The sequence below is a fragment of the Grampus griseus genome (assembly GCF_964374135.1).
Source record: "Grampus griseus genome assembly, chromosome: 18".
Classification (NCBI taxonomy): Eukaryota; Metazoa; Chordata; class Mammalia; order Artiodactyla; family Delphinidae; genus Grampus; species Grampus griseus.
In genome coordinates this window covers 63,922,769-63,941,393 of record NC_139012.1, presented here as the reverse complement: position 1 = coordinate 63,941,393, position 18,625 = coordinate 63,922,769, and the positions used below count along the sequence as shown (strand labels likewise).

At 39.4% G+C, this 18,625-nt stretch overlaps 1 protein-coding gene across 3 annotated transcripts in view; it reads left to right on the top strand.

Annotated features, from left to right (window-relative positions):
* The first annotated feature begins 2,553 nt into the window (after window positions 1–2,553).
* INTS6 (integrator complex subunit 6) overlaps window positions 2,554–18,625 on the top strand; it is a 108,686-nt gene continuing 92,614 nt past the window's right edge. For 2 of the 3 annotated variants that reach the window (XR_014298061.1, XM_082675660.1), the window contains exons 1-3: window positions 2,554–3,153; window positions 3,530–3,607; window positions 4,406–4,555. Coding sequence is in view for 2 of the 3 variants with exons in the window: in XM_082675660.1 (XP_082531786.1) it covers window positions 3,043–3,153; window positions 3,530–3,607; window positions 4,406–4,555 (339 nt within the window). In the remaining variant the exon portion in view is untranslated. The remainder of the gene's footprint in view (window positions 3,154–3,529; window positions 3,608–4,405; window positions 4,556–18,625) is intronic. The other variant, XM_082675661.1, reaches the window with a different exon arrangement.

Sequence of the window (18,625 nt, the reverse complement as noted above, 5' to 3'; positions counted from 1 at the left end):
TGCTGGAAATGATTTCAAGTAACGGCAATAGGTAAGGTCATTATTAATGCATGTTCATCTACCTCACTCGTCTAGTTCGATTCCCTTCAAACACTGCTTTGTACACAGCACCCTAATTAAAAACTCCAATTTATATGAAAAAAAATTCTTAGCCTGGAATAAAGGCCCTCTACCATCCAGACCTGACCTACCTTTCTGGATCTTATACTGTTCTTCATGTACCTGGTGCTCCAGCCTAGCTGAACTTGATTGTTCCCCAGGAAGCCATTGGCAATGCTGTGCTAACTTCCTTTCTTTACTACATCTTCAACGTCTAGAAGGAGTTTTCACCAGCAGCTTCTTTTCCTTTACCCACATACCCAAATCCTACCGATCTTTTAAAGCAGTGTTTCTCAAACCTGAGAAACGTAAAAGAAATTATGATCCTAGAAAATACATTTTCTGAAAGGCAGGAGTCCACAGAACACAGTTTGAAAGCACTGACAGAGAAATCTGAAGACCAACTCTATGAAAATCTTTCAGTTGCAAATTATCACTTTGAAAGAAAAAATTTGTCTTTATAACTAATAAAACAATTTGTATATTGTTATTAAAATGAAAACAAAAAACTTAAAAGTATCAAAGAACTCTAATTCTTATCTCCAGGGTCTAGGATCCCAGTTTGAGAAACATTGCTTTAAGGCACCGCTTAAACCTACTGACCCTGGAAAATTTGTTCTTTCATTACCCTAGGGAAATAAATTTTTCTCTTTTCTGAATTATTTAGTATCTAATCATTTTCTACTCTGTAGTAGCTAATAATATGTAGGCAATATTCTTCTAGAAAAACCACAAACTCTTTGAAGGCAGGGACAATATTTTAACCATTTTTTAACTCCACTGGTCCTAAGCAAATATTGGATGTAAGCTCGCTACTCCACTTTTAGAAGTCCAAATCTCTTAAAAGTATTTTACTCTTCTATGGCGCATACAGAACGCCATATTACTGAATAGCCCTACTATAAATTAACAAAAATTCAGAGGTTGTCTTAAATATTAGGAAAAGTCCGAGTTATAAAATTCAAAATTTAAAAAAAGTGCCACAAAACATGTCTGTTCTGTGTTAATGGTAATAGGAACAACTTCTTTGAGTGACCAGTAGGGAAATAATTAAGAATTTCAGGATAAACAATCGAAATGCTAGGCCAATAGGAGAGGCCCTATAAATCTCTACACAGTCTTATACAGGTCGTATGTCCCTCATTCAACTTGTATTTTAGGCAACGTCTTTAAGTTTTCAACTAGTACATTTGAGGCAACTTTTCCTCGGACATAATTTAGGAGAGGAATCATTATGCCATCAAGCCTGATGACGGGCTGGTTTTATCCGAGAACGTCTGCCTTCAGGCAGTATTTGGATCGAGTCTGAGACAGCATAGAGTGCAAGGAAAGGGCACTGGCAGGGCTATGGAGAACCCATGCTATGTGTCACCTGGGCAAGCCAAGTCAGTCTGTTCATCTAAAAACAAGAGTAATGGACGCTGCTTTTCTAAGGCCCCTTTTAGCTCTGAGATTGATATTCTGTGGCCCTAAGTAAACATGGCTTGTGAGAGGTTATTTCTTTGGGTAGGACGGGTTATTTTTCCCCGAGTATAAAAGGGGCAATAAACTGTTTATCGATATTTGAGTCTTCCCCCGCTGCCCTTTTAGGGCTGAGTTCGGAAAAAAAGGGTTTGTTCCCTTTCTGGTGGGTCCTCCAACGAGAGGGCTCCTGGCTAGGTCCAGCCCTCACCCTCGGTCGCTGCCCAAGGCCGAGCGAGGCTGCGGACGAGGATCGCCCCTCGTCCCCCACTCCCCTACGGGAGCGGAGTGACTCGCGGAGAAGATTAGTCCCTGGTCATAAACAACCTCTCACTTCCCTTCCCCCGCCCCGGGCCCGCCCGCGCTGGGGCCGGCCCTCCGAGGCCCAAGGAACCTCCTCCGACGACCGCGGGCCCCGAGCCCTCATCCGGAGGATGACCGCCGGCCTGCCCCGACTCCTAACCGGGCGTTGGATCACTCTACTCATCCCCTCCTCACTCGCCCATTGGGGAAGGGGCTCGCTACAGCGACCTCGAAACAGGAGCTGAGGCCAGCCTCCATTTCCCTTCCTCCGACCCCTATCACCTCCAACAGCCAAGGAGAGGCCGACGGGCCTCACGCGCAGACTCACGGCCGCGGCCCCCGCCCCCATACCGCCGTCCTTCCGCGGGCTGTCCCCGCCCCTTCCCGGAGCCCGCCTCCGCGTCTGCCGGCCCGCCTGCTCGCCCCTCGCGCTCGCTCTCGCGCGCACCCGACGCTCCGCCTCCGCGCGTGCTCCAAAACTGTTCCCGGAGCCAGCCTCCAAGCTTCCCCCGCCCCTGAGCTGTTTGAATATGCTAATAAGAGGCCAGGGATCAGCCAATAGATTAGCGGGGCGGTGCATCACGTGGCTAGAGGACGTGTCAGGGGGCGGAGCCTCTGCAGCCCCTGCCCGAGTTAAAACCGGAGTGTGAGAGAGAAAAGCGCTTCAGTAGCGAGAGGGGCTGAGAAAGTGGTGACACCGCCGGGGTGCGGAGGGAGTCCCTGAAACTTCTCCCAACAGCCCCAGGGCCAATCTCCCCTCAGCCCACTCCCCTCTTCGCCAGCTCCCAGGTCCCCACTCCCTGCACCGGGGGTGGGGTTGGGAGCCAGGCCCGTCTCCCGCTGGGACACACACAGGGGCCGGGAGCGGGGACGGGACCCCCGAGGCGGGGGGGACGGACCGACAGACAGACGGCCGGGCGCCCGCCCCAGCGGGCAGGCAGGCAGGAGGAGGCGGAGGCGGGGGTACGACTGGGAGGACTGGGTCTGGGGAGTTTCCTCTCAACTATCGGGGGAGAAACTCCCCGCAGCCGGAGGAAAGACCCAGACCGTGTTTTCCTCCCGGGGGCCGCGCTCCCCCGCCCCGCGTAGCGGCGGTCGCCGCCGCCGCCACCGGCGCCTCCACCTCTACCATCTCCTCTTTCTCCACCACCTCGGGCCCCGGTGTCCCCGGCCAGCACTATGCCCATCTTACTGTTCCTGATAGACACGTCTGCCTCTATGAACCAGCGCAGCCATCTGGGCACCACCTACCTGGACACGGCCAAAGGCGCGGTAGAGACCTTCATGAAGGTACCGACTGACCGAGCCCGGGCGGCGACCCCGGTCCGGCGGCCAGCGGGCGGCAGGGGTGGGGGGAGGGCGGCCGGGGGCGGCGAGGCGGAGGTGTCGGGGACCTGACTGCGGGAGCTGCCGGGCTCGGGGACCCCCTCCCCCACCGCGCGGGCGGGCGGGCGGGCGCTGCAAGCCGGGCTCGGCCCGGGCCGGGGCTGCGGCCCCGGGCGTTGTGCGGGGGCCGATCTGTGTGTGTGGGGCGGCTGCGGCGTGTGCGGTACTGTGGGGGGCGGCGGGGCCGCTGGGCGCCCCTTCTCCGCCTGGTAACCTCGCCTCTGTGCTTCCCTCTCGCCCGCCCTGTTCCTCCTCCCGTTCCCCACCCGCTCTCCCGCAGCTCCGTGCCCGGGACCCTGCCAGCAGAGGAGACAGGTATATGCTGGTCACTTTCGAAGAGCCGCCCTATGCTATCAAGGTAACAGCCCTCGCCCTCCCCCTTCCCTTCCCTTCCCTGTTCCTTCCTCTCTCACCCTCCCCGCCCCCCCATTCACCCTTCATTATGCTCCCCTCCCCCACCCGCTGTGCTCCAGGCGCTGAGGTCTTTTCCCCTGCGGGCTCCCACCCCCTCCCCCGCTACGGAGCGTCCTGGCGCGGCGCGGAGTCGCCGGGCCACCGCCGTCCCCTCCCCAGCCCGGCCCGGCGGCGGCGGCGGCGGCGGCGGCGCTGCGATCAACATGGCCGACATTTCCCCTCCGCGGCGTGAGCGGCAGCAATGAACTGTGGGGGATATTTATTCAAGTTAGCCCGAGTGACAGCCGGGCCCGGCAGCGCCGAGCCTGGGTCTGCATTAAAGGGGAACCGGCCCGAGGCCGGGGAGGGGGGCGGGGGCCGCGGGGCTGGGGCTGCGGAGTCTCCCCGAGAGGGCCGCGGGCCGGTGGGACAGCGCGCTAGGTGAACTTTGCAAGTCTCGCTCACTTCTGCTTTCCACCAGTATCTTTGCATCCCCGAATTCTGGGTATGAGGCTGGGGAGTACGCTTCCCGGGGAAGTTATAAAGTACGAAGGCTGGTAGCTGACGAAAGCTGTAGAGCCAGCAGGTTTATTCTTGGCCTCCTTTGGAAGAGAGTTTCCTCAGCAGTGATGCGTTATTGACACGTTACTCAAAACCGTGCAGCAAAGTGAAGCAGCTCCTTGGTGAACGGCAGATTGTAACGGCCGTCCGTGTGCACATGGCTTTGAAAGATGAAAAAAAATTCTTACGTTTTTCTTTTCAGGCCGGATGGAAAGAAAACCATGCAACGTTTATGAATGAACTGAAAAACCTTCAGGCTGAAGGACTTACGACTCTTGGCCAATCCCTAAGGACAGCTTTTGATTTATTAAATTTAAATAGATTAGTAACTGGCATAGACAACTATGGGCAGGTAGGTTGACTATTAAGGTGGAAAAACAGTTGATTTTTCTTTTTGTGGAAAAACAGTCCAGTCCCGAAACTGTATAACGTGAAATACAAGTGTAAAACATTTCAGATTAAAATCCAGTATGCACATAATCCAAAAGTGAAACAATGACCACACTGTATACGGTTTTATAGCCCTCATTTTTTTTTTCTTTTTTTAAAATGTATTTGTGTTCAGAATTCGAATCTGAATTCTTTGCTATGAAGTTGACATAAATTTAGTTTTAACCTTAAAGTTCACTCAGGAAATAAACGGGAAAACATCCTGCCTCACCACACTCAGTTTCTCTGGTAGTCTGTCCACAGGCAATTGTGCAACTCTTGCAATGACTGACAGACACTAGTTGATTAGTGGTCTTAAAATGTTAGAGGAAATTATTCTATTTGTTGTATCAGGGTTTAATTTAACCATATTATATAGCTCTGAAAGGTAAGAAGGTTTTCATTGTAGTGTACTAACTGGCTGAGTACATTAAGATTTCTCAGCTTTTGGGGTGTGTCCAATAAGGCACTATGCAGGAAGAATTCTGAAGCCATTCTTGAATTAAATGACAGGTCCAGAGTTTTGTTTTTAAACTCCAAACCCTTGGAAAAGAGGCTGTTTGAAAATATGAAAGAACCCTTCCTTTCTCCCTTAACTCTCCCAGTTCCTCTGTTGCACTTGCTGTTATCTCTTTGAAGATGAGACGAGACCATTAAATCACATGATGGTTCACTATGGGATAATGCAAGGTGGTCCATTATAACACTTCTTGAGATAACTGGCCTGGGAAGTAAAAGATACTGAAGAATGTGTAATGTTACACATAACAAAGGAATATTAAATCCAAGGAGTTCAGTTCCTATGTTGTGCGAAGCACTATTACCACAGTGATACTTTTAGGCACACATTTTGTTCTTGTTCCCAAGTTCCATGAGCCACAGTTTTCAGGAGTTTCACAAATTTCAGGGAAATTCTTCCCACAACTACAGCGTTTGGTTTCTTTATATAGAAAGAAGCAGAATTGTTCCCTTGTTTTAGAAATGTTTATGCTTTACTTTTTAAGGGTAACTTTTCAGTGCCTGAACATCTTTGGCTTTGGAAAATTGAATGAATGTAGTTCTGTTGCATTTAAAGTATATGTTGCAACTTGGAGTCACTTTGTTTCTATCTTTATGGAATTACGGAATTGCATTTCATGTATTTTCTCACACATTAATCTTTTTCTATTTCCCCTTTCATGCTGCTTTATTTTTCAGCTTTTAGTAAGTTGGGCAGATTTGCCATGAACTTTTTAGTTTGTTTCTTTAAAATAATGGATTTATTTCCCTTTCATTTTCCTTTGTTATCTGTAGCACTGTGCAGTCTTATTGCTTAAGGTTTTGAGCTAAACTTTGAGTTCAAAGACAGATGAAACTTGCCATTATTCAGTTATCCTTGTTTCCTTATTATTGGATATACTAACTGTTATTATTTGGTTGTCAGGTTGTCAGTGTATAGCAGAACTACTAATTTCCTGATCTTCTGCATCACATTTCATAAGTGGGAAAGGCGTTTAGACACGTTTACCTTCTACCTCCTATTAAAAATATGGCTTAGGTGTTTCCTTAGAAAAAACTGATGGTCATGGAGAGGCTGAGGACATTTGTAATTTAAACCCGTATTTTCCTTTTCCCAGTTGCCATCTTCCACCAGAGGATGCTTAAGTTCTTGTCTATAAAGCTCACAAAAAGTTTGAGGTTGAAGGTGGTCCTGCTGTGCTCTTACCACTTTGACCAAGAGAAGAGCCTGGAGATAGGATGTTTTTGTATGTTAAAATTTATTAATTCAACAGAGGGGAGAGATTACGCCTTTCAGTTATTTTGATGAATAAGCAAGGATGCAAGGAGTAATATCCTGAATTGGCACATGAAAATGATACTAGCATTAAAATAACTAAGGAAGCCACTATTTTCCAAATGAAAATTGACAATGATTGAGTCTAATGATTGTGATTCTCATGATTAATTAGAAGAAAACATCTTCCCAGAAGACATTTTTCATCATAAGATTTTTTTCTTGCTGATTTAAATATACATTTTGTATTCAAAAAAGGATAAATTATCAAGAATTTGGATGTCTCGAATATTTAATATTGAATATAGTTCATGTATTTTCTTTGTAAGGTTATCTCCTATTTTTTGTGGAGTACCAGTATTCTGTAACCTCAGTGTTTCTTGTAAATACTTCCCGTTTCATGCTCTATATTAGGATCTTCAGAGCCCACAGTACTAAATGCTTGTATATAATCTCAGTAGTTGAAGGAAATGAGAAAAGGTGAGCTAGATGAAAGGGCATATTGATTTTATAGAACATCTAAAAACCTTTATATGTTTTGGAATAATTTTTCTTAAACACTTAAATGGGGTTTATATATATATATGTATCTGTATATTTATATAGATATTTCCACACGTGTTCCCACTACCCACATACATGCACATATGTGGTTTCCATAATCAATTCCAAGAGTATTTTTAATATCTATATCTATATTGCATAAGTTTAGTTGGCATACCTACAAATAAAACATCTTTGAGATATTAGCTAGGATACTAAGAACTTGCAGGGCATCAGTTAGGTTAAAGTAGCTGAGAAAAAAATGATTCTTGGTGAATGTTTTCTCAAGCACTTTGGATATCTCACCAAGTTCCTTGCATATAGAAGTCCCTACAAATATTTAATTTGGATAATCAGTACCATTTGCTGATACTTGTACAATCATGGAACAATGTAGTCAGTCTTTTTTTTATAAATTATAGTAACAACTTATTAAATTGCTTATCCTTGCCGCTAAATTTGATAGATTTTTTTTCCACATGTATTCACCAGAGTTTCAAATAATGCTGATCTTTTGAGAGCCACTGAAAATTTGAACCTGCCTTAATATCTAAAGTTTGGACATGTATAAAGTTTTAGAGGTCTGATTAAAGTTTCCTATGTAGATCGGTTTATTTTTCATACTTTTCCAAGTTGTTCTATTTTCTGTCAATGTTTTCAACATTGTTTATTATTATTTTTTAAGTTAGGTTCCAGTTAGGTTTAGCTGCTAAATATTACTCTGGCCTGCAGTTCATCATTTTTGTCACTGGACTGATTCCACACTCCTACTACTGAATGTACTAGTACTGATTCAGTTGTTCTAGGACTTAGAATGGTACCTGACCTACTACTGTATGCCTTTGGTGAAGACAATCCTTGAGTAATACCATAAAAGGAAGTATAATATGTGTTTAATTTTTTGAGGGTTTTCTATTCCAAGTGTTTACCTCATTGAAAAATGGTGGCTTTTAGACACCATCAAATTGAATGAATCTTAGGGAGAATAATGTTAGCCAGTTTTATTCTTCAGCATAAAGAGCTATTTGTGAACTTAGCAGATAATTCAGGTAGATTTCTAATAATACTGCTTTTTTCCCTTTACCAAAGCAGCAGTACCCATTTAGTTCTCAGGTAGTACATAATAAAGTCTTCTCTTTTAATGTTGGTAGGTGAAGTAATGAAAACTTGATTCCCATTTGGGTTTTTGGTTTCCTTTAGGCTATCAAGAAATATGTAAACAATAGTTTGGTATTTATTGACCTATAGATATCTTTTCAAAAGAAAGTAGATTATTATACTTGAACATTCTGTGCTGAATATGAACTGGAGACATTTTTTAAGTCTCTAAACTGTTTTTTCTAATTTTTAAATTGTGGTAAAAAACACATAACATCAAATTTACCATCCTAACCATTTTTAAATGTACAGTTCAGTAGTGTTAAGTATATTCACATTATTGTGCAACCAATTTCCAGAACATTTTCATCTTTCAAAACTGAAAGTCCTTTCAAAACAATAACTCCTCATTTCCCCCTAACCCCAGCCCCTGGCAATCAAAGAACGGCACCATTCTACTTTCTGTTCCTATGAATTTGACTACTCTAGAGATGCCACCTATAAATGGAATCATACAGTATTTGTCTTTTTGTGACTGGCTTATTTTACTTAGCATAATGTCCTCAAGGTTCATACATGTAGCATGTGTTGGGATTTCATTTCTTTTTATGGCTAAAATAATATTCCATTGTACGTGTATACCACATTTAAAAAATTTTTTTGCATATACCACATTTTGCCTACCCATTAATCTGTTGTTGGACACTTTGGTTGCTTCCACCTCCTGGCTGTTGTGAATAATGCTGCTATGAACATCGGGTAAATGTCTCTTGAGATCCTGCTTTCAGCTCTTTTGGATATATACCCTGAAGTGGAATTGCTAGATTGTATGGTAATTCTATTTAAAAAAATTTAAGGAAATGCCATATTGTTCTCCATAAAGTTTGCACTATTTTATATTCCCACCAATAATACACAAGAATTTCAATTTCTGCACATCCTTGATAACACTATTTTCCTTTTTTCTAATATTACCCATCCTAATGGATTTGAAGTGATATCTCATTGGTTTATTTGCATTTACCTAGTTATTATTTATATTGTACATCTCTTCATATGCTGGGTGGACTTTTGTATACTGGCTTTGGAGAAACATCCAAGACCTTTGCTTATTTTTTGTTATTTTTTTCCGTTGTTGGTAGGAGTTCTTTAAATATTTTGGATATTAACCCCTTATCAGATGTGCAATTTGCAGATTTTTCTCCCATTCCATGGTCTGCCTTTTCACTCTGTTGATTGTCCTTTTTACAGAAGTTTAAATTTTTGATGTATTCCAATATATCTATTTTTTATTTTGCTGCCTTTGCTTTTAGTGTTATATCCAAGAAATCATTGCCAAATCCTATGTATTGACGCTTTCCCCCTATATTTTCTTTCAGGAGTTTTAGCTTTATGTCTTACATTTACGTCTTTAATCCATTTTGAGTTAGTTTTGGTATATGGTGTAGAATGAAGTAAGCTTCATTCTTTTGCATGTGGACATCCAGTATTTCCAACACCATTTGTTGAAGAGACTGTCCTTTTCCCTTTGAGAGGTCTTGGCGAGTGCCTGAACTTAAGGCTTCTGAAATTATTTTCGGTAATTATTGATGGATAGGGGACTCTATAGTCAAACTTGCTTAAATGTTTTATCTCCATCTTTAATTGTGTAAAAGAAGAGCAATGGCTAGGAATGTGAAAATTGCATTCCAGTTCTGACCTTGACATTGAATTACTATGACACATTGGGCAGTCACTTTACTGCCCTGTGCCTCTGCTTTGTTTCCCAAATTGCCAGTAATGAAGCCATTAATACCCTTAGAGAATCGATGAGAGTCTCAAATGGGATGGTATATTAAAATGTAATTTAAAAATTATGAAGTGCTCAGTAGACACAAAGCATACTTTTTCTCCCCTCCATAGATTATTCACTTCTGGTTTTCTCTTATTTTTCACCTTTGAATTTGAAATTAGTTATAAAAATCTAGTGATATTTAAAGCTGATTTTTATTACATGCTTTGAAATCTGTTAGTAGCATATTAAGTATATATATATTTTTCGCAGGGGTGGGCTTTATATTGCTTCCTGGGGAAGCAGTGTGAAAGGTAAATATAACTTGATCAAAGTTGTCTTAGTGGCAGTTGATAAGCATGGGATAAAGTACAAGGCTGGTATTTTTAAAAAAACAATGTTAAATGAAAACTGGATGAATATCAATTAGCAGATAAGTCAAAGTCATTCTTTCATAGGAATACAAGTTAGAAAAGGAACCCTTAGAAGACAAAAGCACATGTTTTAGGATTCTTTCAAACAGGGAGCTCCCCCTAATGCATTTAAGATGAGATTTACACAAGTTTAATATGCAAGGAACTTTTGAGGAGCACATCTGTTAGGTAGATCAAGGGATGTTTTAATAAGAAGGTTTGACTGAGCTGAAAGTAGTATAACATGGCTATGATTTATTTCCTATTGAGCATTAATTTAATTTATTATTTATTTATTTATTTTTACATCTTTATTGGAGTGTAATTGCTTTACAATGGTGTGTTAGTTTCTGCTTTATAACGAAGTGAATCAGCTATACGTATACATATATCCCCATATCTCCTCCCTCCTGCATCTCCCTTCCACCCTCCCTATCCCATCCCTCTTAGGTGGTCACATAGCACTGAGCTCATCTCCCTGGTGTTATGCGGCTGCTTCCCACTAGCTATCTGTTTTACATTTGGTAGTGTATATATGTCCATACCACTCTCTCACTTCGTCCCAGCTTACCCTTCCCCCTCCCCTTGTCCTCAAGTCCATTCTCTACGTCTGTGTCTTTATTATTCGTGTCCTGCCCTTAGGTTCTTCAGGACCTTTTTTTTTTTTTTGATTCCATATATGTTACCATCTCTTTCTAACTTACTTCACTCTGTATGACAGATTCTAGGTCCATCCACCTCACTACAGATTACTCAGTTTCATTTCTTTTTATGGCTGAGTAATATTCCATTGTATATATGTGCCACATCTTCTTTATCCATTCATCTGTTGATGGACACTTAGGTTGCTTCCATGTCCTGGCTATTGTAAATAGAGCTGCAATGAACATTGTGGTACATGACTCTTTGAATTACGGTTTTCTCAGGGTATATTCCCAGTAGTGGGATTGCTGGGTTGTGTGGTAGTTCTACTTTTAATTTTTTAAGGAACCTTCCACACTGTTCTCCATAGTGGCTGTATCAGTTTACATTCCCACCAGCAGTGCAAGGGGGTTCCCTTTTCTTCACACCCTCTCCAGCATTTATTATTGTTCGTAGATTTTTTGATGATGGCCATTCTGACTGGTGTGAGCTGATACCTCATAGTAGTTTTGATTTGCATTTTTCTAATGATTAGTGATGTTGAGCCTTCTTTCCTGTGTTTGTTGGCAATCTGTATATCTTCTTTGGAGAAATGTCTATTTAGGTCTTCTGCCCATTTTTGGATTGGGTTTGTTTTTTTGATATTGAGCTGCTTGTAAATTTTGGAGATTAATCCTTTGTCAGTTGCTTCATCTGCAAATATTTTCTCGCATTCTGAGGGTTGTCTTTTCGTCTTGTTTATGTTTTCCTTTGCTGTGCGAAAGCTTTTAAGTTTCATTAGGTCCCATTTGTTTATTTCTGTTTTTATTTCCCTTTCTCTAGGAGGTGGGTCAAAAAGGATCTTGCCGTGATTTGTGTCATAGAGTGTCCTATGTTTTCCTCTAAGAGTTTGATAGTTTCTGGCCTTACATTTAGGTCTTTAATCCATTTTGAGCTTATTCTTGTGTATGGTGTTAGGGAGTGTTCTAATTTCATTCTTTTACATGTAGCTGTCCAGTTTTCCCAGCACCACGTATTGAAGAGGCTCTCTTCTCTCCATTGTATATTCTTGCCTCCTTTATCAAAAATAAGGTGACCATATGTGTGTGGCTTTTTCTCTGGGCTTTCTTTCCTGTTCCATTGATCTATACTTCTGTTTAAAAAGCCAGGAACAAATATTTGAATGAAAGAATTTCACTTATTCATTTATTTTCAATTGATTTAAGGTCATTTATGGTCAGAATTAGCTAAAAGTATTGTTCAGCCATGTTTGTGTTATGGATTTCTCCAAGGAGATCATATAATATTTTATAACGTGAAATTTTCCTAAATATTTAAAATTATTTTTAGTCATCATAATCCTTCACTCAAATTTATACTCTTATAAGTAAAATCATCTTGGTGGGTTTCTTTTCTTTGGTTGGTCAGTGCTCACGTATACCAGCCCTGTTTTCTTTCATTTTATTTTATTTTATTTTTTAATTCTTATTTTGTTTTTGTTTTTTGACTGGGGCACTTGGCTTGCGGGATCTTAGTTCCCCGACCAGATACTGAACCCAGGCCCTTGGCAGTGAAAGCGCAGAGTCCTAACCACTGAACTGCCAGGGGATTCCCTGTTTCCTTTCATTTTAAATAAGTAATTTCTTTATACAAACTTAATTTTCATTTAGCCCTATTATTAATCTGTTTAATTTAAGCATGGTCCGAAACCATAAAGTACTGAGTCTTTTGGGTTTTGTTTTTGTTTGTCTTTATTGCCTGATCCCTCTTCTTTCCCCCCAACCTTTTCTGTTGAGATATACCTTAAATACACATATTCTAATTATGAAGCTTAGTAAAATTTTAAATACACTCTTGGAAAAAAAATTGAACTTTTTGCATCTACTGACAGAACTTTTCAGTAGATTTTTTGTAAATATTATTATGGTTATTGTTTCCCAGAGCTTTATAATTGAAAGTGATGTTAGATTCCATCTTCCTCATTGTATTAATGTAGAAAGTAAGGCCCAGAAAAGTTAAAATGCTGAATTTCTTCACATTATGAAAAATTTCAAAAGAGAGCAATTGGTTATGAAACAGTCATGCAGATTTTATTAGTAATTTGTATTTTATTTAAGAGCAAATTTTACTGGAAGGTATAGCCAGTAGATCTGAGTCCCTCTGGGTGGGGGTGTATCAGTAACTCTCCAATGAAATGTGTGTCCTTTCAGTTCCTCTGTGAAAAGCAGGCGTTTCATTTTGTCATTGTGTTACACTTAGCTTTTCTTGTAACACCTGTTAAAATACAGTTTTTTACATTCAGTTGGATTTTCTTCCCACTCCCTCCTCCCTCCCAACTCCTTGAAAAAAAAAAAAAAGTGTGAACATGGGGGATAGTTGCCAGGATTTTATACCATTCTTAATTTAAGGCCTGGATGCTAATATGTATGTGTGTGTGTGTGTATACACACACACACACACACACACACACACACATACTGTTTGATTTCATATTCATAGTTTATTTAACGTTTCTGATGTAGTTAATACAGGACTATTAACCTAGTCCGTTAATTAGTTGACTTTTCCCATGTAGTGTGCCAGTATTACTGCTATAATTATAAGTTTTTACCTGGACAGCTTTGTAACTAGTTAACTATCAATTAGTTTCCTTTGACGTAAGATACTTTTGAAAATCTCTAAGCATTGTTGTTAAGATTCAGAAAAATCTGTTTGGCTCTATGAATTCCTAGTCCACTCATGGGTTCCTGGCAAGTCATGTAATCTCTCTCAGCCTCAGTTTCCCCATTAGGAAAATAGAATGAAATAATCTATCTTGCAGGATTGTGGTAAAAATTGAGTGATATATGGTATAATTTGTTATTGTAATACACGTATTACCATTTTTGTGAATTTCCTTTTATTTAAATTTTAAAAATTGGAATTGTGGGTAGAGTATTTTATCCAGCTTTTTAAAGAACAAGAATTGTGGTGATAGGGAAAGAACTACTTCATTAGAACTGACTTGCCTGGCTCTGGGGCTACTAGCTTATGTTGTATTGACTGACAAGTCCCTTAACCTCACTGAGCCTCAAATTTCTCATCCACAAAATGGTGGTAATACCAATCTTGAAAAAGTTTTTAAGGATTGGAAATAATTTTTTTTTTTTTTTTTTTTTGCGGTACGCGGGCCTCTCACTGTTGTGGCCTCTCCCGCCGGGGAGCACAGGCTCCGGACGTGCAGGCTCAGCGGCCATGGCTCACGGGCCCAGCCGCTCCGCAGCACGAACCCGTGTCCCCTGCATCGGCAGGCGGACTCTCAATCACTGCGCCACCAGGGAAGCCCTGGAAATAATTTTGTTAATCATCTAGCAAAGTGCCTGCTTGGAAAAGGTTTATAATCTGAAACCTTTGAGAAAAAACAAAAGTTTTTTCATAACCCAATATGTATACATCACAAGAAGCTAGAATTAGCTGTCCAGCAGTTTCAGCTAAAGTAAATTTTCTTGCCATAGGGAACATAATGGTTTTTGGCTTTGAAATGAAGCTCTGTAGATTACTCCAAAAATACTTTCCCCTTGGAGTTACAAAAGTCTTTTCCCCCACATCTCTAATTCTTATTCAGAAATCGTTTAATAACAGTACTTCAAACAAACAAACATGTTTTTGATTTTCAAAGCAAGAAAGGTTTCAAGCTTCTTTGAGGAAATTTAGATCTTGGCCCATTTTTAGGGCCTTGTAACAGTATATTTTAGAATTCAGGTTGCTGATGATTAGGATGGGGTGGAGGATGTCATTGTGCAGAAGAAAGGTCAAATGTAAAAGGTGTGATCCATTTTATTGTTTGTAATGTAGATTTATGTGGGAAAAGAACATAATAGGATGACCCTAGGAAGGATTATTTTATGTGATGATATTTCTCTTTTAGGGCCTATGTGATTTGAAATTTGATTATTGGTATATTGAGAGATAGTTGTACCTCAAAAGTATTTTAACTTAAAAATCTTATAATTAAGAGGATTAGTTTTAATCAGAGGACCAATTTATCAGCCTAGTGATGACTTAGCAAAACTTATTCTAGGTCCTACATACGCTTGCCTTTTTTATCTTTGCCTTAAAAGGAAATGACGTTTTAACATTTTCCATCTATTAGTTTTGCTCAGAGAAGCTGGGGAACATGTGAAGGTCCTTGGGAGGATTATATCATCTAAAAAACTTTATTATAGAAAGGAAAACAGTTCTGAGTATGTGAGAAAAAGTAATTGTAGCATTAGCTTATTAGGTAATGTAATTTGTAACTAGTCATTGACAGGATTGATGCTGGCATGTTGAAGGAAAACTCTCACTTTGTCTTCAAGCTGGTGAACCTAGTTAGATATTAGGAAACATCAACAAAGTCTGCTTATTCTGGAGTGCAGACACTGGAAGCATCCAAACAACTATTCTGAAAGGATTAAAAACAATTGATTATTTTTAATCACAGAAATTGAAGATGATTGAGTATGCAGTTCTCTGTGAAAGGTTAGACTGCAAACCACAGTGGATGATGTTACAAAGCCTGGGTCCCTAAGATAATGACAAATAATAGTACTTTTGGATTATTAGGAATAAGCAAAGTGATGTTTTTGTAGCCTCTGATGTAATGCTTGAGTTGTGATGGTTCCTGATCATTTATGTACTTTGGAAGGTAATAACTAATGTAGAATTTTGAATTTTTGTTGTACATTTTAAATTGTCAATCCCATTTCTCAAACCAGTAAGTTAGAAGGAATACCCAAGTAATTGCATTCAGAAAATTGGGCCTAAATCAAATAGTAGAAAGAGTAAGAGATCTTTACATCTAAATTTTATTGTTAATCAAGAAGGGATAATATCTAATCCCAAACAAGATTATATTTAATGTAAATCCTAATCTAAAAAAGAGTTATCTTGTCATGTTCTTAGAGCTTCCATTTCAGTGAGCTATAGTATCAATCAAAAACATGTAGCGATCTGTGCAGGCACCCACCCATCCATATGTGACATCTGCTTTTTCATGAGGTTCATTTCTAACTTAAAACCTTGGTGGATTTGTATGTATAGATAGGAAGGCTTGTAAAAATTTGTTTTTAACAGTAGAACCCAAATATTATGTGGTTAGTTTTTTGTTTCCCAAATGTGTCATCTATTTTGAAAAATTTAAATCTATAAACACTTGAGAAGGTGCTTAGCATGAGCATCAGTAAATGTTTGAATCAGAATTTAGCAAGAATGAATTTCTAGAAACTCTTTACTCAATTTCATATACCTGTATAATGGATTTGGAGAAATTTAAATATTTCCTCCTAAAAAAACTTACTGAAATTGGGTTACCACAAATTCTTTCCTAGAAAACGAAAATTCCATATATTATATATATATATTTTTTTACAAAGCAGGGCCCCTTAAAACCTAATCTTGCATTTTGATTTATCCAATTAACTTATTTTGAGGTTGACCTTAAGCCATAGCATATGGGAAATAATAGACTATTAGTTTTTCCAAGTGCTTATCATGAATTATTTTCCTTTATGAAGTTTAATACTTTATCGCTAACTTTACTGATATGCAGTATTTATTAGGCAGTTCTTCATTTTCAGTAGTAGTCTTAAAGATACTTAGGTAGAATGCTGTGGTTGAATTCCATCTTTTTTGTAGGATAGCTGTGGTATGTGTGAATGATTCTTTTGAGAGCATATTCATAGTGTGGATGTTTAGAAGGAAGTAATGATAATGGTTAAAGATGTGATTTAATCAGACTTTTGCAAAAGTAATATCTGTAGGTTTGGTGTAGTCAACAACCCAAGGAGATGATTATTTTTGATAGAATAGGCAGATCTGTATGAGTTTTTTTTTTTTGAGGTTAAATTAATTTGCAGCATTATTGCTGTATAACTTTACCTATCTTTGAAAGTGTGTTTTCATCTTGGCTTTTATTTTTTTACTTTTTCTGTTATGGTTCTAACATGTTTTTTTTTTAATTATTTTATTTTTTTGGCTGTGTTGCGCAGCTTGTGGGATCTTAGTTGCCTGACAAGGGATCAAACCTGGGCCCTCGTTGGTGAGAGCACAGAGCCCTAACCATTGGATTGCCAGGGAATTCCCTAACATGTTTATTATTATATGCTTTGCTGGAATTAAGTTAATACCACATAATCCATTTAGTATAATGGATGTATTAGGTTCTTTATCCAGAATGTTAGTATTTCTTAAGTAAAATTATATTTCTTACACCCTCATTACTTTTTTTATGCCAGTATAAACACTGTTTACCTGCTACTATGTATTAAATAATGCCAAAACCAAGTATTTATTTGTTAGAGTAATCTTATCCAAATTTTAGACTCCAGTTCAGATGTAAAACTCAAAATTCTGTGAAATTATTTAAATATTTAAATATATTTAATTTATATTACTTTCCTTTGATGTACTCATTGTTAGTCTTATCAGTCATTGAGTTTAACATTCATCATTTTCACAAAGTCAAGCTAGTAATTCTTCAGTTCTTAACAGTGAATATTTTTTACATTACTACTACAGCTGACCCTTGAATGACACTTACATGTGGAATTTTTTCTTGCATACTACAGTACTACACAGTCGGGGGCTGGTTGAATCTGAGGTTGCGGAATCACAGATATGAAGGTCCGACTATAAAGTTATATGTGTATTTTTGACTGTGCAAGGGTCAGCGCCCCTCAACCCCTTGCGTTCAAGGATCAGCTATATTTAGTTTATTATTTAAATCAAATCCTAGGATATTGCTCCTTACTCATTATGTTAAAATAAATATATGAGATTCCCTCCTACTTTTGCTCAAGTCTTATTATTCCATCTGTTTCTAATGCTATTTTTTTTTTTTTTGCGGTACGCGGGCCTGTCACTGTTGTGCCCTCTCCCTTTGCGGAGCACAGGCTCCGGACGCGCAGGCTCAGCGGCCATGGCTCACGGGCCCAGCCGCTCCGCGGCACGTGGGATCCTCCCGGACCGGGGCACAAACCCGTGTCCCCTGCATCGGCAGGCGGACTCTCAACCACTGCGCCACCAGGGAAACCCTAATGCTATTTTTTAAAAAATAAGGAATTAAATAGATAAAGGAACTGTATTGGTACACAATTGTATAATGGCATTACTTGAAACTAAAAATATATTTCTTTTAATGGGGAATTTTAACATGTTTTTCTTTAGTTTATACTTTAATGTATTCTAAGTACTAGGTTTCTATACACTAGGAGATTTTTTTTTAAGTTTTATTTTTGGATACTATGCACATTTTAATTTTGAAGAGTACTTGTTTTGAATATGTAATAAATGCACGTGGTTAAAAAGTTAAAGCATTAGAGAAAGTTATACAGTTGCTCACTTCAGTTCTTCAGAGGCAACCATGATTAATCAGTTTATAGTGTGTATCCTTCAGAAATCTTTTGTATGTAGTTGAAGGTATTTTAAAAGCAGTGATTTTTTTTTTTTGCTTTTTTAGCAAAAACTTTTTTTTGAATTTTATTTATTTATACATACAGCAGGTTCTTATTAGTTATCCATTTTATACATATTAGTGTATATATGTCAATCCCAATCTCCCAGTTCATCACACCACCACCCAAAGCACTAATTTCTTAAGATGAATATCTGAGTTTTTACATCAAAAGACTTATTTATGCCACACCACTTGGGATCTTGACTCTAAAAGTAATCTTGCTGAATTTGAAAACAAACATAAAACTTGTAAATCTGGCCTTGGAATATTGATTTTAATGTAAGCCTGTTGGGCCTTTA